This window comes from Aquarana catesbeiana, linkage group LG09 (genome assembly GCF_042186555.1).
Source record: "Aquarana catesbeiana isolate 2022-GZ linkage group LG09, ASM4218655v1, whole genome shotgun sequence".
In the NCBI taxonomy this organism is placed as follows: Eukaryota; Metazoa; Chordata; class Amphibia; order Anura; family Ranidae; genus Aquarana; species Aquarana catesbeiana.
Window position 1 is genome coordinate 252,381,379 of NC_133332.1, and position 26,947 is coordinate 252,408,325.

The window sequence follows — 26,947 nt, forward strand, 5'->3', positions numbered from 1 at the left end:
TATCACCCTCAGGTGCTTCTCCGGGGTCACCCGTGTGATCCGCGACCTGGAGAAAGAATCCGCCGCCGCCATACGATGATCATAGAGATTTCCGGTGACCAGATGATCCCCAGTCATCTTTATGACTGTTGGACGTTATGACGTCACTTCCGGCCAGCCAAAGTAAACAAAGCCGAGATCTCGGCTGGAAAGAAAGAGATTGGTCTTTTTTTTTTTAATCTCAGCCTTTCCTGCCTGGAGGAGCGATGTGGGGTCTTATTGACCACACATCTCTCCATAAAGAGGATCTGTCACGCACCATTCCTATCACAAGGGATGTTTACATTCCTTGTAATAGGAATAAAAGGTGATTAAAAAAAAAAAGAAGTAAAATAAACAATTAAAATAAACAATAAAAAAAAAAAAATTAAAACGCCCCCGTCCCCGTGTGCTCACGCACAGAAGCGAACGCACACGTAAGTCGAGCCCGCATATGTAAACGCCATTCAAGTCACACATGTGAGGTATCACTGCGGGCGTTAGAGCGAGAGCAATAATTCTAGCACTATATCTCCTCTGTAACTCTAAACATGTAGCCTGTAAAAAACAGTAAAGCTTCGCCTATGAAGATTTTTAAGTACCAAAGTTTGACGAGTGTGCGCAATTTTAAAGCGTGACATGTTAGGTATCTATTTACTCGGCGTAACATCATCTTTCACATTATACAAAAAATTTGGGCTACTGTTTTGTTATTCATGAAACAGTTTTTTTTCCAAAGACAAAACGCGTTTGAAAAATTGTTGCGCAAATACAGTGTGACATAAAAAGTTGCAATGACTGCCATTTTATTAATCTAGGGTGTCTGCTAAAAAAAACATAGAATGTTTGGGGGTTCTGAGTAATTTTCTAGCAAAAAAAATATGATTTTTTCATGTAGGAGAGGAGTGCCAGAATAGGCATTATGCTCTCATAAACATGTAGTGATCTCACACAAATCTTCCACCATCAGGTGTCCCCACAATGGAGCCTCTCCAAAGCCTTGCAAAAAACACAATCAGTCTAGAATGTGCCCAATCTCCACTCTCTAGACATGTGCAATTCGTTTTGTTCCGAATTCGTTTTTTAGCGAATTTCGACAAATTCGTTAATTCGGAAATGTCTGAATTAACGAAAACCCATTTAACAAATTTTTCCGAATATTCGTAAATTTGAATATTCGAAAATTTGTAAATTCGTACATTCGTAAATTCGTACATTCGTAAATTAGTGAATTTGTAAATCTGTAAATTCGGAAATCTGAAATAATAATTAACTAATAATAACTTAACTATTAAATTATAGGTATTGTAATTTCCTTTCAAATTTGTCTGTTAGTGAACGTAACAAATACAAATTTATCCAAAGTTATGAATAAGCCGAAATAACAAATGCCGTATCCAAACAAATGGAACGTAATGAATTAACAATAATAATAATAAAAACTTTTTATTATTATTATTTATTATTAATTTGTTCCATTCCATTTGTTTAGATGCAGCATTCGTTATTTCGGATAGCTTGTAACTTCGGATAACATATAATTTAATAGTTAGTTACTATTTCAGATTTTCGAATTTTCAGGTTTTTGGATTTTCAAATTTCGAATTTACAAATGTACGAATTTACGGATATACGAATTTTCTAATTTACGAATGTACGAATTTACGAATGTGCGAATTTACGAATGTACGAATTTATGAATTTACGTATATACGAATGTGCGAATGTATGAATTGCGATCGTAACGAATGACCCGAAAAAAATAAATAAACGAACAAAACGAAAACGAACACATTTTTTGGCAGTGCACATGTCTACCACTCTCCTCTTCTCCAATACCTTCTCCAGAGTCACCAATCCACCTCATAAAAAAAGAGCTTCCAATAGTGTAATATTTTTACGTAAAAACATATTTATTTTCCAATATGCTTACATATACAAGGGAAAGATCACACATATATTCAAAGATGGCCACACCACAACTTCCTGTTCCTGTTACGTACTTCCGCTTCCTGTGATGACATCACTTCCTCAACATGTTTCGTCCCACTGCACTTTTATCAAGAGCTCCTGTGGTGCAGCCATCTTTGAATGGATGTGTGATCTTTCCCAATGTGATGGGTTGTGTAACTATAAAATGTCCATCCACAAATGGAAGTCTCCACAAGGGGATTAGAAGCAAAATCCAGTAGGAGCTCCAGAGTATAAAAGAGAAGAGAGGCGCCTCTTAGCTCCGGTTCACACAGGGGCGGCACGACTTGCAGGTCGCCTCACCGAGGTGACCTGCACACGACTTCCACGGCGACTTGCAAAATGACTTCTGTATAGAAGTCTATGCAAGTCGCCTCAAGTCGCCCCCAAAGTAGTACAGGAACCTTTTTCTAAGTCAGAGCGACTTGCGTCGCTCCTATTAGAACGGTTCCATTGTACAGAACGGGAGGCGACTTGTCAGGTGGCTAGGTCGCCTGACAAGTCGCCCCTGTGTGAACCGGCACTAAGTGTAGCAATATGGTTACATTTAATGAATGTACAACATTTAGCAACTCACATGGTTGCTGATTTCATAAGGCACATCTAAGTATGCAGGCATCCGGGGTAAAGCTGTTCACATAGACCGTCCTCCGCACAGCCATTGATGTCATCACTTCCACACTGCACTCCACAAGCGATTCAAGCCTCGCTTTCAGATCGCTCTACTGCAGGGTAGTCTTCCAGGTCACGATCGCAGACCGACAGTGGTAAGAGTCGGCGGTGCGGAGGATGGTCTATGTGGACATCTTTACCCCGGATGCCTGCATACTTAGATGTGCCTCTTTTAATCATCAACCATGTGAGTTGCTGAATGTTGTACCTTCATTAAATGTAACCATATTGCTACACTTAGAGGCGCCTCTCTTCTCTTTTATACTCAGTAGCTCCTACTGGATTTTGCTTCTAATCCCCTTGTGGAGACTTCCATTTGTGGATGGACATTTTATAGTTACACAACCTATCACATTGCTATAATCTTTTTATATGGACTATAAACTGAAGGACCTATGAATAAATGGTTGTGGAACGAATCATCTGAGTTTCTATTATTTCTTAAGGGGGAAATTCTCTTTGATATAAGAGTGCTTTAGATTACAAGCATGTTTCCGGAACTAATTATGCTCGCAATCCAAGGTTTTACTGTATATGGTTTTTACCTAATGGCTTCCCGCCCATCCTATAGCAGAATGAAGGCTGGGCGTTGGCTTTACCATCCTGACTGGGCGTCCTTCATTTGGTGGTGCTCAGCAATCAGTGGTGAGCTGTGTCCCTGGGACATAGTGCATCACTGATCAGGGTAAAGAGCCGATGACGTAGGCTCTTTACCATGTGATCAGCTGTGTCCAATCACAGCTGATCACATGTAAACATACGCCGGTTATTTGCATTTCCTTTCCTCAGCGCTATCAGTGTCAGTAACCGGCTTTCCAGTTACAGCAGACATTTACACTGATCATCAGTGCAGCATATCAGTGCCCATCAGTGCAGCCTCATCAGTGCCTATCAGTGCACCCTATCAGTGCCCATCAATGCAGCCTATCAGTGCCCATCAGTGCAGCCTCATCAGTGCCCATCAATGCAGCCTATCAGTGCCCATCAAAGCAGCCTATCAGTGCGGACTCATCAGCGCACATCAGTGATCAAAATTGTATAACAGAAACAAAGAAAAAAAAATTTTCGGTCTGTTTTCGCTTAGCAAAAAATAAAAGACCTAGCGGTGATTAAATACCACCAAAAGAAAGCTCTATCTGTCCCAAAGAAATGATAACAATTTCATATGGATAAGGTGTTGCATGACCGCGCAATTGTCTTTTAAATTGCGACAGCGCTAAAAGCCGAAAATTGGGCTGGGCAGGAAGGGGGTGAAAGTGCCCGGTATAGACGTGGTTAAAAATACTACACTAAACCAATGACCACCCCCACCTTACCTGAACAGCAAGAGTTAAATGCTCATTTTGTCTAGGGCTAGAGGAATAAGCAGCTACTGTACACTTACATTATTCCTTGTTCCCCTGGTGTTGGCGATGTGGGCGAGCTTTTGCTATCCCCATATACAATGCAGGACTTCTGGTCCTGTGCAGAATGTGATGCGAAATGCTAATTTTTCCATTTGTCCCCAGAACAAAAGAAGAGGGGAGATCCTCCAATGGTGACACTTGTTCCAGTGATAACTGCCTAAAAGGGGAGTTCCCCTCACTTTGGAAGATTTCTCTTCACTTCCTGTTGTGTTTTGGGGACAGGAAGTGAAGGGAAATCTCCTCAAGGAGGACACACACAAACATTAAAAAAAAACTGACTGATTTTAATCCTTTCTTTCTCTTTCCAAAACTGAAAAAAATAGTTTTGGCTATTCATACATTTTAAATCTTACATCGGTTATGAAATAATCCACAGTTTTCCTCTTAAGCAATACAAGAAATATTGTTCTTTGCTTCTACTTAAGAAAACATGTACATAATGAGGGGAGATTTTTGTCCCTTGTTAGACAATAAAAGTGTTAACAATCTCAGGAAGTGATGTGCACTAAAATATGATCTCATACAAACAAAGCACGCTATTTACTGTACAATCTAAAACCCCCAGATTGTAAAATCTTACTATTTTTGGAAATATGAACTGCAAGTGATCTACTTTACCACATCTTATTTCCTTTACAGCTTAATGTTTGTTTAAATGGTAACTATTCACTTTTTTTTTCACAAAAAAAAAGATACATACAATCTAAGCACTACATTCTTTTCAGTGTAGCGCACCGCAAGCTAAAAGGATATGTAAACCCAGTAACTAAAATCTTATATGAGCATTAACATGTTGATGTAATTGCAAACTTTGTTAATTTTATTTTTTTTTTAAATCCACAGCTTTCATGAAAGTGACACTTTAATTTTCCATCTATTAGTCTCCCCTAGAAAAAATAAAAGTCAGCATCACTTTTAATTTTTACTGTAGCTGCTGACTTTTAGGGCACTCCCACACTGGGGTGGGGGTGGGGGGCGTTAGCGGTAAAGCGCCTCTATAATTTTACCGCTGTTATAGTGGCGCTTTTTGGCCGCTAGCGAGGCGCTTTTAACCCCCCCCAGCGGCCAAATAAAGGTTTAAAAGCGAGCGCAAATCGCTGATGCCGAAGCACTTTGCAGGCACTTCAGCAGCGGTGCCAATTGTTTTCACTGGGCAGGGGCAGTGGAAGAGCGGTGTATACATCGCTAGCGCAGCGCCTGAGAGATCTTGCTTGCAGGACTTTTTCTAATGTCCTGCAAGCGCACCACTCCAGTGTGAAAGCACTCGGGCTCTCGCATCGGGGCTGCAGGGGAGGCGTTTTTCAGGCGCTTTACAGGCGCTATTTATAGCCCTTTAGCGCCTGAAAAACGCCTCAGTGTGAAAGGGGTTTTATTATAAGGACACTTACCTGTTCAGGGATGCAGCGTTGTCCTGACCTGAGCCAATTCTTCAGTCGGCTTCGGGGGCCAGGTGCCAGCATCTAAAGTTAAGGGAGACTGGCAGCGAAGCCCTGTGGCTTCACAGCCGGTCTCCCACGACGCATGCGCAAGCCACGCTGCGCTTTGTGAATGGTCCCACAGTCTTCTGAGACCTGTGTGTGATGTGACCAGGGGTGGGAGCGGGTACCCGTTCCTTTCCACCCTCCCAAAAAGTGGCAATAATTAAAGGGGGGGGGGTGCAAAGAAGCAGAACTTCCCCTTTTGGGTAAAGTTCCTGCTTTAGGCTCGGTTCACATATGCATGCGGCTCACAGCAGGGGTCCGGTGCGTCCCCGTTCACTGTTTCAGATCAGATTTCAGCCCGAACTTTGGGCCTGAAACAGACCAAAAGACGCACAGCATTTTTCTGCAAAACGCACCAGACCTGCTGCGGAGATATGTGAACCGGCTCCATTGAGCTTACTGACCTCCCGTTGGTGCCTGCATAGATCCAGGACTAACGCTACTTGGCAAAACCAGCAACATGGCACTGATTATCTTTTTTAGATGTCTGTAAGGACTCTTTAATCACTGAGGTGCCTCCCGAAGAGCAATCCACGTTATAACGCATCTTCACTGCCTGATTTAATCCTATAAGGCTGCACTATTGTGCCAGAATCACGTACATTGCAGTACTGCACTGCTCCCCCAAGTTCAAAAAGGCCACGGCCATGAAACAAGGTATCACGGCCACAGCATGTATACAGGTCCCGTCTGGCTGTATTAGGACAGTTTGTGTGCGGGGCTGGGGGGGTGGTAAAACCACGCCCAGATCTAGGGGGGTACGCCCCCCACCACCACCACCAAGGTCCCTTAGAATGCATCCACTGATCTGCCAGCCAGTCCAATAAAGAAACAATATAGTGGGCACTCTGAAGGGGATAATTAATATAAGAGTGCATTCTCATGTCAACAGTTGATATTAGGGGCACTCTGGGGAGGGCAACTGATGTAAGGGGGCATTCAGATGCCGACCATTGATATAAGAAGGCATTCTGATAGGGACAATTAATGTAAGTAGGCACTTTGATGAGGAACCCCAATATAAAGGGGGACTCCTTTGAGGACTCCTGATGTAAGGAGGGACTCTGATAGGGACACCTGATATAAGGTGGCACAGGTTCTGTTTAATGATCCCAATCCAATGACAGCTTAATGTTTACTGGCATCACCTCTGCGCTACCTGTTACTTCTCGTAACTCATGTGACAAACTGTCACTCGGTGTTGTCATTATGCCTCCTGACATTTTTTTCTTTAATGCGCCTCCAGGTCAAATAAGCTAGATCCTGCCCTGGGGTTCAGCAGCCTGTCACTGCCCCAGCCACCCATCTGAAAAAGCACTAAAGCCGGCCACAGATGGTTCAAATCTTGGCTGGTTCAGCAGGGACCTGCCAAGTTTCGAACTCTCTATGGGCAGGCTGAATGTACCCGATTCAATCCATCAATCGACTTGGATACAACCAGCATGTCTGATTTTTTTTGGCATGTGATTATTGCCAGCGGCTATAGCTGCTAGCAGTGGTCACTGTGTTCTCCCTTCAGGGAAGGCCTCCTGTGCCCCCAAAAGACGAGAGAACAAGTGGCAATCTGGCCCTAATTTGTCTCTGTATACATCAGACTAGAATAAGGGACGTGTGTGGAGGAAAAAAAACAGAGGGTTTTGGTTCCAAATGAGGGACAGTCGGCATATATGCTAGACGCCTTATCTACAGTATTTGTTTTACCAGATCAATATAGGCAAAGTCTGAAATGACTGTGCCTAGTTCAAAAGCAATGGGGTTTGGTTGGGTCCAGAAAGCACTACTGCAAATATACAACCTGTTTTAATAACTAGGAAATACATTTCCTGCCATTTTTATTTTTTTAATTTTTTAACAAAAAGAAAATCCAGCAAGTGTGTAGTGAGTAACTGAACATAGGAAATTCCACAGAAATCCTATATTTATTAAAGAACGGAAAGGCAGAACAAAGAACAGCATGCCATGCAGGTGAAAGGAAACGCACAATAACATGTCGAAACATAGTGCTAAGAAACCACAACATAGTTTAAAATGTTAACCTTTGTTCCCCGGCCATGAACTAATTGCTGAGCGCGCACACCTCTCTGCACTGAAGGAAGCCTGCAGTGTATGCGTGTTCCCTGACACACGACATCCTTTATCTGCTGCTCCCTGCCTCCTTGTCTGCTTCCCCTACAGAAGGTGTGCTAACCGCTTCTGACGTCAGAGTCCCTGCCAAAGTCGCATCAGAATTCATTCGGTTTTGTGAGTGGATACAAGCGGTCACCAACTTATTTCTTAGAACCCAGAACAGTGAGTTTTTTTTTACATGCAACCCAGCAGGCTGAGCAGAAAAAAAACTGATGAACTCGGGGGGTGGAGCCCCTGTACTAACAATCTGATGTTAGTACAGCGATCTCCCCCCACAGACCTATTGTGTTTTGACAGAGGGACGGCCCCCCTGCCAGAACACACTGGCCATTGGCTGAGAACACTGACAGACCTTTTGCAGTCATGCCCCTTCGATGGCCGGCTTCTGTCGTACACACAGGCTGAATGTCGGACGGTTTCTATTGAACTGACCGATGACGCAAGATATTCAGCTCAAGTGTACAGCATTTAAGACTACCAAAAAAACATCAGAGGACCAGCTGCGGGTGCTGCTCTATTTTTTTTTTTTGGGGGGGGGCAAAAAAAACACCCGCCGCTAACCCCCCCCCATGGTCAGTCCGTCAAACCCCGAACTTACCCCATCTAGGTCGCGGGCCTGCGTCTCCTGCTCGGCATCTCCACCTCGGTGTTTCCTGTTTGGGGTCTCCTCCTCGTCGGCTTCCTCCTGCGTCTCCTCCTCTGCGGCCAATACGGTCGCTTCTCCTCTCGGCCAGTCGGGTCTCAGGAACCGCTTCCTGATTGCTCATGAGGAGAATCAGGAAGACAATAGCGAATATTACCCGAGCCCACCCTTTTTTGAGCCTCAGACTATAATCATGTGCTTTTAAAAAAAAAAAACCCCATTGAAATCAATGCGTCCGATGCCCTGCATGTAGATTAGGGGCCGGGTGCATGGATCAGGGGGGCGGCACCTTTGCGTCCCTAATAGAGCAGCCCCAAGGGCCCTTTCACACATGCAGACCGTTCAGGTCCACCTGTCAGTTTTTCAGGTGGACCTGAGCGGACACTCCATACATTTTATACAGGTGTATGGAGCGACGGATGTCAGCCGTGACATGTCCGCTGACATCCGATCCGCTCTGCTAAATCCAGACGGATGGTGACCCTATTTTCCATCCGTCTGGCAGATTGGATGAAAACAGACAGGCGGTTCTGACAGGTCCATATCTGCACAGTGAGCGGAGACGGACCTGTCATCCGCCGGATCAGAGGAGCGATCCCTGCTGAGCAAGCAGAGTCCGTCAAAACGGACAGCCCTGTGTGAAAGGGGCCTAAGACAATGCTGGGCCCTTCAACTGTTAGCACTAGGTAAAATAGGCAGCTGCCTAGAGGCAGTTGAGGCTCAAGGTCTTCTTCTGTCCTGAGTAGTTCAAATGTAAAGTATTTTTCTTCAGGCAAGCAACATATGTGTAAAGTCTCACTTTTTGTAGTAGGACAGGCCCACAAAAATGATACCACATCCTTCAAGCCAAAGTTTAATGGTTTCTGTTGTATTTTACATTTTCATTTTAAAATGTGTTAGATAATTTATATCATTTTAGATGGAAGAAAGCCATGTCCAGGTCTAGGTGACAGCTAGGACAATTAGCAGCACCCGTCTGTTATAAATGGGCCCCTATGTCCCAAAGGGCCTTTGTACAGTTGCATTGTCTGGACCAGTGTTTCTCAACACCAGTCCTCAAGGCGCCCCAACAGGTCATGTTTTCAGGCTTGCCATTTTTTTTGCACAGGTGATTTGATCAGTTTCACTGCCTTAGCAATTACCACAGCTGTTTCATCTGAGGGAAATCCTGAAAACATGACCTGTTGGGGCGCCTTAAGGACTGGAGTTGAGAAACACTGGTCTGGACAAATGATATGCCCGCCCCATGTTTAACATACAGGAGAATCGCTACAATGGTCTGTTACCCTCTTGCCACCCACATAACACATTTATGTGGCGGCAAAAGGGTTGGCTTTAATGGCAATATGCCACACATATGCGTCACTGGGCGTCCAATGTTTCTGTGCTGAGAGCACGCTCATTGCATGCTCCCAGCATGGAGGCTGAGCTGTCCAAGACGGCGGAGGGACCAGCTCCCAATCATGTGACCACTGTGACCACCAATCACAGTGGTCACATAATCACGGATCCTTCCTGCCTTCCAGGAACTTCAGAACTTTTTAAAGGGATATCGGATGGGCGGGAAGGGGTTAAACAAAGAGAGCCTAAAAAATCCCACATGGTGATAAAATATCTTTACCTGTACCAGTTAAAGGGGAGATCCAAAGAAAGTCTTTTTTTTTTAAATCTGGATAGATCAAGGTTAGCACTTCTTGTCATATTGTTACTGCAGTCTGTGTTCCAACTGGGAGATTTTTGCCTCCTCTTCACACGAGAGGTCCAATTGGGTCCTTCTGTCCCTTTTTCAGGCAGACCTTCCATTCTCCTCTATGGAGTGGCGGATATAAAAAGACTTGTGTATGTGTAGACTTGCTTACCTCCAAAATGATCTGATCCAGGAAAAACAAACGGGAGTGGATCTATTCCCCTCTGTCCATAAAGCACAGTGGGCTGGGACTGTGTCTGCTCTGCAAAAACTGAGTGGACACGGACTAGGGTTGCCACCTTTTTTTCAAGCCAAACCTAAACACATTAGCGGCGCAAAGCAATTTTATTTTTAAGGGGGAGCACTGTGTGACTCTGTTGTAAAGGGGAACTCTGATGTAAAGGAGTTACTTCTTACCAAACCTCCAACTTACATCAGAGTTCCCAGCATTCTCCCTTAAATTAGGGTCCTTAAAGCCCCCCTTATATCAGAGTCCACAGGGCACCCCTTACCTTAGTGTACTTACTTGCTTGGAGGCAGGAGAGAGAAGGGAGGGAGGGGGGAGACTTCAGTTACAGACATTGGATGGTGAGCTCACTCACCCGAGGCATTGACACCTTCCATCCACCATGTATCTGAGCTGAGTTTCTGAGCTTCAAACTTCCAGCCCACACCTCCCTTTCCTGAGGCGCAGAACACTGGGGATTGGAGTATGGGTGGGCACCTCCATTTCTAGTAAAAAATGTGTAAATCTTCTCAACAGGAACAAAAACAGCAATGGAAACCTGTCAGAGGTTCCCTACTATAACGTTTTGACTGGAATCACACCCTGCCGGCCATATACGGTGCAAATTTGTTCCCTGCAACCATAGTTTGGACAGTGTTGACAGGGGAATCCCTCCTGACGAGTCATTGTGTTCTCCCGGCAGGGGGAAGCCGCCCCCGCCTGGAGAAGGCAGTGATTACTGCTAGCAGCTATACCAGCCACTAGTGAAAATCGCATGCAAGATCGGGCAGGCTGGTTGTACCCAAGTTGATAGATTCCTCAGCTTGGTATATTCAGCCTGACCACACATGGTTTTGAATCTCGGCCAGTTCCTCCTGAACCAGACGAGATTTGAACCGTCTAAGGCCCCTGTTCTATCGATTTGTGCCCTCCATTGAAAAGTGCCCGCGCATGCGCAGGACGGAAGGGGAATGACGTCACCATAGCACATGTGCACTTTGTAGAAGGTTTTTTTCGACGGGAGATACCAATTTATGGGCACAACTGAAAGCTATGCAAAGAGCAGAGGGACACCGTATTTGTCAGATTGTGGCTTGCTGTTGTAGGGTGGGTTGTGAGTGTGCTGAAAGGTGGGTTTTGTCTGTGTTGTAACCCGCCCTTAGACACAAACCTGCCCTGCAACACAGACAAAACCGGACCTTGAGCAACTGTAAACCCGCAGCGCAACAGCTAGGCACAATGACAAATACGCTGTCCCTCCGCTGTTTGCATAGCATTCAATTGTGTCCATCAAATGATATCTCCCGTACAAAAAAGCCTCCTACGATGTGTGCATGCGCTATGGTGACATCACACCAGCTGATCGGGAAATCAGCTGGAGTGCCCTTCCGTTCTGCGCATGCACGGGCACTTTTTGACGGAGGGCACAAATCGACAGAACTAGTGGTGCACCGAAATTTCGACAATTGTGTTTTCGGCAGGCGGCCGAAAGAAAAAAAAAGTGCGGACAATGGCGCCGAAAAAGGGGTGGGGCTGTCCCGCCGGGTGCCGCACATGTATCATCACGGTGCGCCCCTGTCAGAGACTCCCCTCCCTCTTGCTCTTCTCACAAGTGTCATGGGATGCAGCCTCCCCAGTGCCTGGTAGCGCGATCTCATGCTGTGTGTCAGAGCTGGATTTGAATCACCGTGCAGCCGATGTAACGATTCGAGACTGTGGACATGATACAAGAGATTATTAGAGACTGTGGACATGATACAAGAGATGGTTAGAGACTGAGGACATGATTCAAGACATGGTTAGAGACTGAGGACATGCTACATGAGATGGTTAGAGGCTGGGGACATGATACAAGAGATGGTTAGAGACTGAGGACATGATACAAGACATGGTTAGAGATTAAGGACATGATACAAGAGATGGTTAGAGGCTGGGGACATGATGCAAGAGATGGTTAGAGACTGAGGACATGATACAAGAGATGGTTAGAGACTGAGGACATGATACAAGAGATGATTAGAGACTGAGGACATGATACAAGAGATGGTTAGAGACTGAGGACATGATACAAGAGATGATTAGAGACTGAGGACATGATACAAGAGATGATTAGAGACTGAGGACATGATACAAGGCATGGTTAGAGACTGAGGACATGATACAAGAGATGGTTAGAGACTGAGGACATGATACAAGACATGGTTAGAGATTGAGGACATGATACAAGAGATGGTTAGAGGCTGGGGACATGATACAAAAGATGGTTAGAGACTGAGGACATGATACAAGAGATGATTAGAGACTGAGGACATGATTCAAGAGATGGTTAGAGACTGAGGACATGATACAAGAGATGATTAGAGACTGAGGACATGATACAAGAGATGGTTAGAGACTGAGGACATGATACAAGAGATGGTTAGAGACTGAGGACATGATACAAGAGATGATTAGAGACTGAGGATATGATACAAGAGATGGTTAGAGACTGAGGACATGATACAAGAGATGATTAGAGACTGAGGACATGATACAAGAGATGATTAGAGACTGAGGACATGATACAAGACATGGTTAGAGACTGAGGACATGATACAAGAGATGGTTAGAGACTGAGGACATGATAAAAGAGATGGTTAGAGACTGAGGACATGATACAAGAGATGGTTAGAGACTGCAGACTGCATTTGTCTTGACCTTTCTTGCACTAAAGGTGCCAATAACGGCCAACTATAAATTCATATTAATTTAAATTGATGATATTAATTAAAAAGTTGAATATAATACAATTGTATATAAAAATATAAATTTTTTTAAAAACTGTAATTTTAGGTATCGGTTTTCGGCCTAGTGTATCCTTCATTTTCGGTTTCAGCACCAAAATTTCCATTCAGTGCACCCCTCGACAGAACACCGCCTAACCCTTGCTATGGCTGTAAGGAACCTAAGCACCAACCCTTATTATCTCTATATAAAGACCATTCCATTATCCCTACTCGCACTGGAAGGGTCTCTGTACACAGGAATGATGTTGCGGTCCCTTAAGCAATGTTAGGAAGCAGCCTGGAGACATCATCACACTGTGAGCAAAATGACATCACTCCATCCAGTCGCTGAAGGGTGAGTACATAGGAAATTGCTGAATACTATTAATTTATTTAAACTAACCCAGCCTATATAAAAAATGTAAAACCTTGTCAAATGTGATGTCTGGGGTATATCTGTCTTGTGAGATTTACTAATAGAGCCCTATGAAACGCACTAATAGATTTGTCTGCTGTACCGCAGGGAGTCTTTGTAGGGAAGATCGATGAAAAATGGCGGGGAGGGTGGGGGTGGAGTGTCGGATTAGTATTTCGGCAGAGCACCAGTAATGGTAAAACCTGCTGTCTCCCTGTAAGAAGCTTAGAAGTCTGCAGCTGTGCTTTACATTAATTATTAACTCTCATCTTAATTATTAATCAAGTGATGAGTAATTTTCTTTTCAAAACCGACTGAGACGTCCGCAGATTATTTAAACTTGCTTCAACCTCGCTGCCTTGTGCTGCGCGCAAATCACAGCGGCTACACGTTACAATTTTTTTTTCAAATAACAACAGTCCAATCCGGGAAAAGGAGAGAAAAATATTTGCCAGTTGCAATAGTTACAGATGAGATAAGGGTCGCCAGCAACATCTCCACCTTTGTTCTCCCTTTTTCACTGACATAAATTAGAATATCAGATTGTTTTCTGGGATCGTCTTCTCACTCAGGTGTTAGATTGTGCCTGCAAAGTCCACCGCCCGCTCCTACATCGTCACAGCTGAACTCTAACAAAGACAAATGAATGCAGATCTGCCTTCATTAATGCACAATTAAATATATTATTTTACTGCAAGCAGTGTAAGCACCTGACTTGGTATCAGCCATGCAATCTCCTATACAGCAGCACTCAGACTGGGAGAGGGAAGGGCAGGACTGGGATTCAATTGAGTGTGGTGCCTGCAAATGTGCTAACAAGGGACAGGCTGATAGAAGAAGAGGCGAGACTAATAACAGAACTGGCCTAATCAGTCTGCTGCTGCTCACTCACTCACCCAGTTAGCAGGCTGGGAGTAGAGAGAAAATTCCTTCAACAGTCTAAGGGAAGTACAACTGGGGGAATCCATGGTGGTGAAGGATCTGGGTGTTTCTGGTAAATCATAAGCTTAATAATAGCATGCAACGCCAAGCTGCAAGTCCTTTCTTGTATTAAGAGAGGTATGGACTCCATACGGAGAGAGATATCATTTTGCCCCCCCTGTACAAATCATTAGTAAGAGCTCATCTGGAAAATGCAGTTCAGTTTTGGGCACCAGTTCTCAAAAAGGATATCGGGGAACTGGAGAAAGTACAGAGAAGGGCAACCAAACTGATAAGAGGCATGGAGGAGCTCAGCTATGAGGAAAGATTAGAGGAACTGAATTTATTCTCTCTTGAGAAGAGGAGATTAAGGGGGGGGGGGGTGATCCACATGTATAAATACATAAGTAGTCCATATAGTGGACTTGGTGTTGAGTTATTCAATTTACGGTCATCACAGAGGACAAGGGGGCACTCTTTACGTCTAGAGGAAAAGAGATTTCATCTCCAAATACGGAAAGGTTTCTTCACAGTAAGAGCTGTGAAAATGTGGAATAGACGCCCGCCAGAGGAGGTTCTGGACAGCTCAGTAACTTGATTAAAAAAAAAGACCTGGATTCTTTCCTAAGTGCCGGTTCACACTAGACGCGGCACGACTTGCAGGTCGCCTCACCGAGGCGACCTGCACACGACTGCCGGGGCGACTTGCAAGACGACTTCTGTATAGAAGTCTATGCAAGTCGCCCCCAAAGTAGTACAGGAACCTTTCTTCTAAGTCGGAGCGACTTGCGTCGCTCCTATTAGAACGGTTCTGTAGCACAGAACGGGAGGCGACTTGTCAGGCGACTAGGCCGCCTGACAAGTCGCCCCTGTGTGAACCGGCCCTAAATGTACATAATATAACTGGATACTAACATCTGGAGCTGTACGATTAATCGTTAAGAATCGTTATCACAATTTTTTTCCCCTTGCGATCTTGACAAAGTATTTTCCAATTCTTTCTATCCAGAGAATTCTTTTTGCTCTGCTGAAGCTGAAAGCCATCAAAAGAAAGGCAAAAAAAAAAAAAAAATGGGCAGTCTGCCAAGATTAACAACATTCTTTACAAGTGGAACTTAAAGTGGTTGTAAACCCTTACAAAACACTTTTACCTACAGGTAAGCCTATAATAAGGCTTACCTGTAGGTGCTGTAAATATCTCCTAAACTTACACGGTTTAGGAGATATTTACAATTCCCCGTACAAGGATTTCTTCTGCGCATGAGTTGACCTATTTGGCGCATGCGCACTTTAGAAATCTCACGCTGTGCCATTCCAAGTGAAGGTCATGCCGTGACTGGCGGCTCCCGTGCGCACGGGACTCCGGCTAGTCACAGAGCCGAAGTCCGTGAACCCGGAAGGAAGATGGACGTTTCCAGCCGGCGAGGAAATCGGGGACATCGCAGGCTCCTGTGTCAGGTAAGTGACACATAATGGGCTACTATGTGATGCATAGTAGCCCATTATGCTTTACCTTTGCAGGGAAACAAAGAGGAAGTAAACCCATCCTCTAAGTATAAACATTGTAACAATTTGTCTTTTAGATCAAAGTAATACACTTTGGTGTGTAAATGAGGGAAGTTTAACCACTTAAACACTAAACCTTTTTCTGACATTTGTTGGTTTCAAGTTAAAATAATTTTTTTTTTGCTAGAAAATTACTTAGAACCCCCAAACATTATATACATTTTGTTTAGTAGAGACCCTAGAGAATAAAATGGTGGTTGTTGCAACATTTTATGTCACACTGTATTTGCGCAGAAGTCGTTCAAATGCAATTTTTTGGGGAAAAAAATTACACTTTAATGCATAATAAAAAAAAAGCTAGCCAGTAAAGTTAGCCCAATTTTTTTTGTATAATGTGAAAGATTTTATGCCGCGATAACCGTGATCTTTTTATGCTAAGCAAAAAAATTGTGATTCTCATTTTGGCCAGAACCGTCCAGTTCTATTAACATTTATAGGTAAAGTTGATCCAGGGGGATCAGGAAGGATTTTTTTCCCCTACTGTAGCAAATTGGATCATGCTTTGCTGGGGTTTTTCACCTTCCTCTGGATCAACTGTGTATATAAGATGGTGTATATGGGATTGTAAAAATGTTTTTTTTTTTTTGTTTCCCTTTTTGTTGGTTGAACTAGATGGACTTGTATCTTTTTTTCAACCTGACTAACTATGTATCTATGTAGTAGTCACATTTTCTAGCAAGTTCATTGCAGGTAAATAAAAAAAAAAATATGGAAAGAAAAGACACTGCAATTAGGCATTTAGCCTTATTTTTCTGTGCTTTTTTACATGCTATTTGTTAAGTTGGTGACAGGGTCTTTTTATACCTGTAATGAGATGTTCTATCTCATCCAATAACTATTTAAGTGGTTGTAAACCCTTACAGACCACTTTAACCTACAGGTAAGCCTAGATCAGGGGTCTTCAAACTGCGGCCCTCCAGGTGTTCAGGAACTACAATTCCCATCATGTCTAGTCATGTCTGTGAATGTCAGAGTTTTACAAAGCCTCATGGCATGTGTAGCTCTGCAACAGATGGAGGGCCGTAGTTTGAGGATCCCTGGCCTAGATTAAGGCTTACCTGTAGGTGCAAGAAATATCTCCTAAACCTACACGGTTAAGGAGATATTTTCCTAAAAACGGGCACCGATGTCTACGGTGCATGCTCCGGACAAACGTCATGGCTGCTCCGGCCAGTCACAGCACCGGAGCAGCGATACCCGGAAGTCATTCCTGGTATCATGGCGGCGACGGAGGAGGTGAACGAGGGTTGCTTCGGGGGCTTCGATCTCAGGTAAGTAATTCATAATGAGCTAGTATGCTATGCATACTAGCTCATTATGCCTTTGTTCTGCAGCGTGTTTTTTTTTCTTTTTTCTTTTTTTTAGAGAGGGTTTACTTCCTCTTTAACTAACCATACAACTTAAAGCATTTGTAAAGGCAGAAGGTTTTTTATCTTAATGCATTTGTATGCATTACGATAAAAAAAACCTTTTGTGTGTAACAGCCTCCCCAGCACCCCCTAATTACTTACCTGAGCCCCATCTCTGTACAGCAACGTCCACGAATGCCGTCCGGGACACTCCTCCTGATTGGCTGAGACACAGCAGCGGCACCATTGGCTCCTGCAGCTGTCAAAGAAAGTTAGTCAGCCAATCAGGGGAGAGAGGCTGGGTCGGGGGCTCCGTGTCTTAATGGATACACGGAGCTGTGACTCGGCTCCAGTGACCCCATAGGAAGCTGCTCACTGTGGGGGGCACTCGATAGGAAGGAGGGGGTCAGGAGCACAGAAGAGGGACCCAAAGAAGAGGAGGATCCGGGCTGCTCTGTGCAAATCCACTACACAGAGCAGGCAAGTATGACAAAAAACAAGACTTTACAATCATTTTAATGAACGTTTAAGGCCTCATTCTACAATGAGAGCAATTACAATCAGATCATGACTGCTGGCTGGCCAGTCTTCGAGGGAAAGTTAATTGTCTAGAACGGATGGCTGCTGTTCTCTGTGATAAGCCCAATGTCAGGGGTGTTTGGTCACTGCATAAACATACATGCTCAGTCAATATTTGCATGAAGGTCTGTTACAATCATTCTACTACAGCTTCTATAGATCTTCTCTAAACTGTCATGTCTACTGATAGCCTAAAGCTGGCCATATACAAAGCTAACTTTCGACAGGTACCTAATGAAATTCAAACCCTGGGTGGTCCTGTTAGCACTCTCCTGCCAGAAATCCTTTGATTTGAAAATTGAAGGCAAAACTAAAAAGATCTGTGAATTGAAGTGGAAAATTGTCAGCTGATCAGCAGCTGCATCCAATCAGATGTGGTCACTGTTCAGGTATTCTGACAGCTGCGGTTACTGGCTGTCAAAATACAACAGCTGGCAGGGGAGATTCCTCCATCCATGCGGTTTAGCATAGATGAGGTAATCAATAGATCAGGAGAAATCTTACAGTATATGGCCAGTTTTCAAAAGAATCCTGGCAAATATAGTTCAAATAAAGTTTTTATGTTACCACTCATTTTTAATATCCAATTAGCATTTGTGCTGTAAAACTAGTAACAATAGAATAAAAGAGTCACCATAAACCTCCTGCTCTCTAGCTCCCTTGTTATCTCCTCCAATGCTTGCCTCCAGGACTTCTCCAGAGCCTCTACCTTCCTCCGGAACCCTCTTCCCCAGTATGTCCCGTCAGCTCCTACCCTGTCCGCCTTTAGGCATTTTTTAGTTGCATTTTTCAGTTTTGCAGAAACACGCTACAGTCCATTTAACATGGTTTCCTATGGGTCACGTTCATATTTGTGCATTTTATGTAAAGAGCCAAGGACTTTTTTCTGGTTTTTGGTTCCATAGACTTCAATGGTTTATAAATGTGTATTGAAAAATGCAAAATGCACTGGAATATGCAAACTGCAACCTGAATAGGTGTGAACCAGGCCTGAGCTGATCCTTGAAAACTCACTTATTCAGGAAAGTCTACCCCACCTCCACCTAAGAACTATACCCGAGTCACCTCCATCAGATCATCCCCTGCAGCTATTACCTTTTGTACCACCTCCCCCCTCGTGGTCTCCAAACTGTGGCCCTTTGCTTGCATTTATCTGGAACAACAATGGGGCAAAATTTCCTCCGGTTGTTATCAATGATGGGGTACAATTCATCAACAACTGGGCCCTCTAACACCAGTGAAAGGGACACAATTCCTAACAATGACCCAAATAACACTAACAAATTGGTCCATTGACACTGATGATGGGGCACTATTCCTCCCACTGACACCAACAATGGGGCACAATTCCTCCCACTGACACCAACAGTGGGGCACAATTCCTCCCACTGACACCAGCAGTTGGGCCCACTGAAACCAATGATGGGACACAGTTCCTCCCAATGACACCAACAATTGGGCCCAATGTTACCAATGATGGGGTGCAATTCTTTCCAATGACACCAACAAATGGTTTGTCTCGACCCTCTAACTGCTACATCTGCAGGACAGCTTGTTCTGTTGAAAAAGAACACATTTACGGGCAGGATCTACAGGTGAGGATAAAGGAAAGAAAGCCTTAAAAAGAAAATGAATGCAGCCTTCACATCTAAGAATTGGTAAGCTGAAATATAATAAATGTTTGCTCTTGGGTTTAATAGCGCATTAAGCAGATCATCTATAAATCTGGGCATGCATTAGCAGATCTTGTGTCCAATGCCATCCAATATCCAGAATCTGATGACTTTTCTCACAATCATTGGGGCCAAACATTAGAGTTGACCAGTTCTCCAAGTACATTTTTGCTGCATAGAGATTGTACAGACTTTAAATGCCCACAGATTTCAAAATGACTGACAATGCAATATGGTTGGGCTAGCTGTGTGTGCATTTTTTTGTGCATTTGTTTGTGCTTTAATACATTTTTCAGAACCTACCATTAAATTCTATGGGGCCAAACAAGCATGAAAAGAAGTGCCAGGACCTTTTTCCAAAGTCACGCGGAAGTTCGTTGCATAGGTATGAACGGGTCACACAGACAGTAATGGGATTCCCCTTGTCAGGCATTGTCTCACAACGGCCGAAGTATGACAGATCCCATTGGTGTAAACAAAGAGATTAAAGCCCAGTTCACACTGGTGTGATGCGAGAACGCTGCAAATCCAGTGTGGGTTCCCGCATCGTACCTGCATCGCACAGTGGGTCACACTGACATCTGCGAACCACTGCGGACACCCCCCAGATCGGTTCGCAGATCGCAGTGAGAACTGTAAAATGGTGCAGGAATTGGATCGCATAGGTGTGAACACCCATGCGATTCGATTCCAGTGCGGACCAAAAAAAAGGACCCTGCACAATTTTGGTGCGAATGCGATACAATTTATATGGCTGAAATCGCATCGCACAGACATCGCATGTTATGTGCACAGCAAAGCGGTGCGAATCACATGCGATGTCTGGCATCGCACTTGTGTGAACCGGGCCTGAGAAACGACATTAAAAGACTCTTGATTTACTAAAAGCAAAAAGAAAAAAGCAAAAAGCAAGGCAGTTGCTCCAGAGCTTAGTAAATGAGCAGAAGCTCTGCTGACTTCCATCATCCAATCATGTGCAAGCAAAAATGCTGTTTTTTTTTATTTTCCTTGCACGTGATTGGGTATTCATTGCAAAGTGAAGCCTTACCTCATTTACTAAGCTCTGGAGCAACTGCACTTGTAGAGGGCAACTGCTTTTTTGTGCGCAGTCTATTTGCCTTTAGTAAATCAACCCCTTAAAGAGGAAGTAAACGCTACTACTGTCTTTTACCTATAGGTAAGTCTATAATAAGGCTTACCTACAGGTAGTGTAAATATCTCCTAAACGTGCGCCGTTTAGGAGATATTTACTGTACATTCAGCCAGTGAAATCACTGGCACATGCGCGCTGAAGGAGCGGCTGCCCGTACTGTTCCTTCTGAGTCTGTGCCATGACTGGCGGCGGCTTCTGCCACTCACAGCGCCGGAGCCCGTGCACCCGAAAGAAACACCGGGGGAAGATGTCAACCATCTCAGCGGTGTGCGGGAGCCGCTGGAGGGCTTCGTTCTAAGGCAAGTATTTCATAATGAGCTAGTATGCGGTGCATACTAGCTCATTATGCCTTTGTCTTACAGGTTTTATTTATTTATTTTTTGTTTTTCCAAGTTTACAACCTCTTGCAGTCACCACTTTGCAGACCGGTCTTGTTAGAATTATTGCCATTTCCCAGCCAATCACTATTATTCTTCCAAGATGTAGCCAGCGCCAGGAGGGTCTGCTTGTGCATAAACATGTATGCTCAGTCAAATGAGTGTCTATGTTCATGCCACGATCATTGTAAGGTGGTCAGGTCTTCCAACTGCCGTGTCATATCTATGGGCGGTCTTTAAAACATGCAATCACATTTCAGGCACTGACAATAACGATTCTAATTGAAAATAAATCTATCCTGGACTGCCCACATGGCTTACAAGCATCACAAGCCATAAACCACTAAACCAAAGAGAGGTGTGCATTGCGCAGGAACGTGTTCGGATGTTAATATCTTTCTTGTGACTTATGTTGGGATTCCCCGTGGACCCGTTAGCCTGGAGTCACATTTGAACATAAGCGTGGTTATGTAATTTTGTAGCTTTTTTGTGCGCATTTTCAGGCTTGAGCGGTTTTGTTTTAGCCAATGGAAACCAGGTACTAGGAGGGGGGAGACAGTTATTAGGAGCAAAATCTGTGCACTACACAGGTTTTTCCAGGCGCACCTATTGGGTTCTATCATGCCCAAAGAGCTCCTGCACTTTTTCTGAGCGTTGCGTGACAGAACATCGCCCAGGTAGACAGAATAGAATGCGAAATCTGGTGGCAAAAATGGGCTTCAACCCACACAGATGTGAGATATCGGCACAGTACAACTGTAACGTCTTACCTCTTAGAGTACTTTTATCCATATACATGATGCTCTACGAGTAGCAACAGGTGTGGATGTTTAATGGATCTCTGTCCAAGGTAGCTCAAACCAAATTCCAAAGACTTCCGCTAACCTGTTTGTAGGTCCATAGTTTGGAGAAGCAACGGAAGTACAGAATCCAGAAATATCCAAGTTTTTCAGTACTGGGAAATAGTAGCAAAACATGAACTATGCCATTCACCCATCCAAAGGCTTCCGTTAACCTGTTCGTAGGTCCATATTTTGGAGAAGCAATGGAAGAACAGAATCCAGAAACATCCAAGTTTTTCAGTACTGGGAAATAGTAGCAAAAAATAAACTACGCTATTCAACCATCCAAAGACTTCCGTCAACCTGTTCGTAGGTCCATATTTTGGAGAAGCAATGGGTCATCAGAATCCGGAAATATCCAACTTTGTCAGTACTGGGAAATAGTAGCAAAATATGAACTACGCTTTTCACCCATCCAAAGGCTTTTCCGTTAACCTGTTTGTAGGTCCATATGTTGAAGATGCAATGGAAGAATGAAATCCAGAAAATATCCAAGCTTGTCAGTACTGGGAAAATGTAGTAAACATGAACTATGCTATTCACTCATCCTAAACAAATCCAAAAAACTTAAAAGGTAATCCAAGAGGCAATGACCAGTTTCCGGAGAGCACCTGAACATCCTTTACACTTAGCAAAAATTGACTGAATAAATATTCGCTATATCCTCAAAGGACCTAAGACTCAATTTTCGTGGCACCTACATGATTCCATTGAAGGTCCTCACGGCAGCAGATCTGTTTTGGTCTGAATCTTCAGGTCACAAAAGTTGATGGGATAGGATCACCTCCCGGTGTCCCCCTGCTGAGTCTACTATTCACCTGAGGCTATAAGCATGTGTTTTAGTCCTTTTATGCAGACTTGGATACTCCATAAAGACTTGGAGATCTGCTCAGGAAGTCTTCAGAGAATGCCAAGAGGTTTCAGATGCAACTTCCAGAGATCTTCCCATACAAAATTAGAAATTCCAAAACAGTTACCGTATGCATGAGTCCCTTGACAGACTGGTGAGCTCCGCCGCCGGCTCCTCCGGTGTCAGAAATCTGACAGGGACAGGATATGGGGGACTTTGGCTCCTGTCCCAAAATCTTCCCAGGAATCCTTAGCAGTGCTGGGAATCCAGGAACTCAGTCAGAGAGCTTCCTTCTCCTCCTCTCCTGGCAGGGCTCAGCCCCTTCTCACAGCTTTTTCAGTCATTTTCTTCACCCTCTGTAATTTTAGCTGCTTGGAACCCTTCCCCGGCACCACCCCCCCCCCCTCCCAATTCAAAAAGCATCTCCATAGCAACTAATTGAGGGCTATGGGACAGTGCTAACGAATGAGGGAGCCCGAAAGGGCTGTAAGGCGGAATCGCATCTTTAGGAGGAGGGGGACAGGGAGGAAGAGAGGAGGGATAGAGGAGGAGAGAAGGGAGTGGAATGGAAAACACACATGAAAATAGAAAGGAGGGAGCAAGAAAAAGCTGTGGAGGAAAAAATGATTTAAAAATTGTTTATCTGTAACAATAATTTAATCCTAAGGGCTCATGAACATAAGAGCTTAAGACACTTCTTTTAACAGGCGTTTGGTGCTTTTTTTTGTTCAGTCTTTAAAAGCACCTCTATGTTAGCCTATGGGGTTGATTTACTAAAGGCAAATAGATTGTGCACTCCTGCAGATGCTAGTAGGTGAAGCTTCCGTTTGCAAAGAATACCCGATCACATGCAAAATAAAAGCATTTTTTCTTGCATGTGATTGGATGATGGAAGACAGCAGAACTTGCCCTCCCTCATTTACTAAGCTCTGGAGCAACTGCACTTGCAGAGTGCTCTAGTAAATCAACCCCTATGTGTCCATGCACACATAGGAGTATTAGAAGAGCAGTGTCTACAGGCTGGAAAGAAAGAAAAAAAAAGAAAGATCACAAGCGCGTTCAGGAGAGGAGCCTTTGAGCAGAAAAAAGTGAAACGCACAAAAAAAATGTGCATAAGTGCTAGGCGCGTTTGCGCAGTAATGACCAGAATAAATTTATATCCTGGTCAACAGAATACATTAACACCACGACGTGCAAACGCACATAAACATGCGTGCAAAGGACGGCTTTAGGTGCATTTTTTTTAACCTGCTTTTTTTCTGCCAGCTCTTTATTGCAATGTCTCTTCTGCAATAAGACACACTTACCTGCCCGACTGCAATCTTCTAATGCAGTGTTTTTCAACCTTTTTTTTTTCCAGTCAAGGCACCCTTTGGAACTGTGCACAATCCTGGGGCACACCAGTCTGAGGGCTCGTTTACACCAGGAGGTGCGTCCAAGTGCGCGTGCTTTTTTGCATGTTCCTGAAGATTGCATTTTTTAACCACTTAAGGACCGGAAGGATTTGCCCTCTTAATGACCAGGCCATTTTTTGGGATTTGGCACCGCGTAGCTTTAACTGACAATTGCGCGGTCGTGCGATGCTGTACCCAAACAAAATTGACGTCCTTTTTTTCCCATAAATAGAGCTTTCTTTTGGTGGTATTTGATCATCTCCGCGTTTTTTATTTTTTGCGCTATAAACCAAAAAAGAGCGACAATTTTGAAAAAAAAAAAACAATATTTTTAACTTTTTGCTATAATAAATATCCCCCCCCCGCCCCCCCCAAAAAAAAACAAAACAAAAAAAACAAAAAACAAATTTCTTCATCAGTTTAGGCCAATATATATTCTTCTACATATTTTTGGAGATAAAAAAAATTGCAATAAGCAATTGATTGGTTTGCGCAAAAGTTATAGCGTCTTCAAAATGGGGAATAGATTTATGGCATTTTTACTGCAATTTTTTTTTTTTTACTAGTAATGGCGGTGGTATGTGATTTTTAGCGTGACTGAGACATTGCGGCGGACAGAACAGACACTTTTGAGGACCATTGACATTTATACAGCGATCAGTGCTATAAAAATGCACTGATTACTATATAAATGTCACTGGCAGGGAAGGGGTTAACATTAGGGGGAGATCAAGGGGTTAAATGTGTTCCCTAGGTGTGTTTCTAACTGTGAGAGGATGGGACTGACTAGAGGAGGAGACAGATTGCTGTTCCTACTTAGTTCAGTGATCTTTGGTTGCAACTCTTCTTCCCCAAATTCTCCCTCTTAGCATGAATCCTCCTCCAAGCACAACCCCCCCCCCCCAAATTACTACTAGCACAACCCCCCCAAATTCCCTCTCATAGCACCAATCACCCCTTCAAACACAATCTACCAAATTACTCCTCCTAGCACAAACTTCCTACCCAAAAATCCTCACTCCTAGCACAAACTCCACTCCCAAATCTCTTCTCCAGCACAAACCCCTCCTACTGCCTGTACAGGAGCAGTGTAGGGACTGGGAATAGATATGGGACAGTTATAATCAAACCCTGCACATTGAGATGTGATTGTGACCCTGTGTAAACTCCTCTGCACAGAGAGGATAGAGAGAGAGAGAGCAAACCCTGCACCTCCTCCCAGCTCTCTCCTCCTCCCTCTTGCTATGTGTACTATTGCCGTTGTTCTATCGAGAAATGCCTCCCGTCAAAAAATGCCTCCAATGGGTCTGCGCAGGCACAGTACCAGACGTCACTCCAGCTGATATTTTAATCAGCTGGTGTGACGTCAACATAGCGCATGCGCAGATCGTCTGTGGCGTTATCCGATGCCATGCAAACAGTGGAGGGAGAACGTACTTGTCAGAATGAGCCTCGCTGTTGCTATGTGTACTATTGCCGGTGTTCTATCGAGAAATGCCTCCCGTCAAAAAATGCCGCCAATGGGTCTGCGCAGGCGCAGTACCAAACGTCACTCCAGCTGATATGTCGATCAGCTGGCGTGACGTCAACATAGCGCATGCGCAAATCGTCTGTGGCGTTATCCGACGCCATGGAAAAAGTGGAGGGAGAACGTACTTGTCAGAATGAGCCTCGCTGTTGCGGGGCGGGTTTTGGGTGTGTTGAAGGGCGGGTTTTGTGCGTGTTGCAACCCACCGTTACACACAGGCAAAATCCGCCGTTCAACACACCAAACCCGTCCTGCAACATACACATGACACGCCGCTCAGCACATGGAAAACCTGCTCCGCAACAGCGAGGCAGAATCTAACAAGTACGTTCTCCCTCCGTTGTTTGCATAGCATCTCCCTCCGCTGTTTTAATATCGTCAAAAAATGGCTCTGAAGATCTGTGCATGCGCTGTGTTGACGTCACACCAGCTGATCAACATATCAGCTGCAGTGACGTTTGGTAGTGCGCATGTGCAGACCCATCAGAGGCATTTTTCGACGGGAGGCAGTATTTGATAGAACACTGGCAAAACAGAAAGCTGTGTTTTCCGCCCGACATGTCCTTGGCAACTGATGACGTCATCGGTTGGTAGGATGCATGCGGGCTACATGCACAGCCTTCTGTTTTGCTGGCAATAGTACCCATAGCAGCAGGGAGGAGGAGGGAGCCGAGAGGAGGTGTGGGGTGTGCTCTCTTTCTCCTCCCTGTGCGCGGGAGTTTACACAGGGTTACATTCAGACCAGGATGTTGCTGGCACCTCCTGAGGACTCTTATCAGCACCCCGGGTGAAAACCACTGTTCTAATGAATGTACATTGAGCTGCGCATGCGCAGAACAGCATGCACTCCCAGGTACACTCCAGCTGTGCCGGGTTGACTGACTTTTGTGTGCATACACAGCACGTCCTCATCTCCAACTGGTCAATCAAGACACTAAAAACCCAGCACCCAAAAGTGGTCTGCAGAGAAGATAATGGTGGCTGGTAAGGGATGTAGAAGTCGCATCCCTGGAAGGTGTAGGTGAGTATTTTGCAGAATTTAGTACCGCTTTAAAGTGAAACTAAACCCATTGATTTAACTGCATCCCAAAACAGTTACATTCAAGGCATGCTGTGAATGATAACGGTCACAGTTGCTTGTGCCGTTAACCAAACTGTCAAGCCATCAAATAGCTTCAGACCATTGTCAGACATATAAACCTTTTGCTGCTGCTTTCCAAAAATTACTATGGCCAACCTACAGAGAAAGGGACACCTCTAAAACAGATTTATCAGCAGAAAACAACAGGGACTGAATGAGCTAT

General features: G+C 44.3%; 1 protein-coding gene across 2 annotated transcripts in view; it reads right to left on the minus strand.

Annotated features, from left to right (window-relative positions):
* FGD1 (FYVE, RhoGEF and PH domain containing 1) overlaps positions 1 to 26,947 on the minus strand; it is a 247,924-nt gene that overhangs the window by 132,890 nt on the left and 88,087 nt on the right. The window contains exon 1 of one of the 2 annotated variants that reach the window (XM_073600189.1): positions 21,800 to 23,122. The exons of the other annotated variant lie outside the window; for it this stretch is intronic. Within the exon in view, the coding sequence (XP_073456290.1) occupies positions 21,800 to 21,827 (28 nt within the window). The 5' untranslated portion in view covers positions 21,828 to 23,122. Of the gene's footprint in view, positions 1 to 21,799; positions 23,123 to 26,947 lie in introns of those variants that run through there. 2 annotated transcript variants of the gene reach the window in all.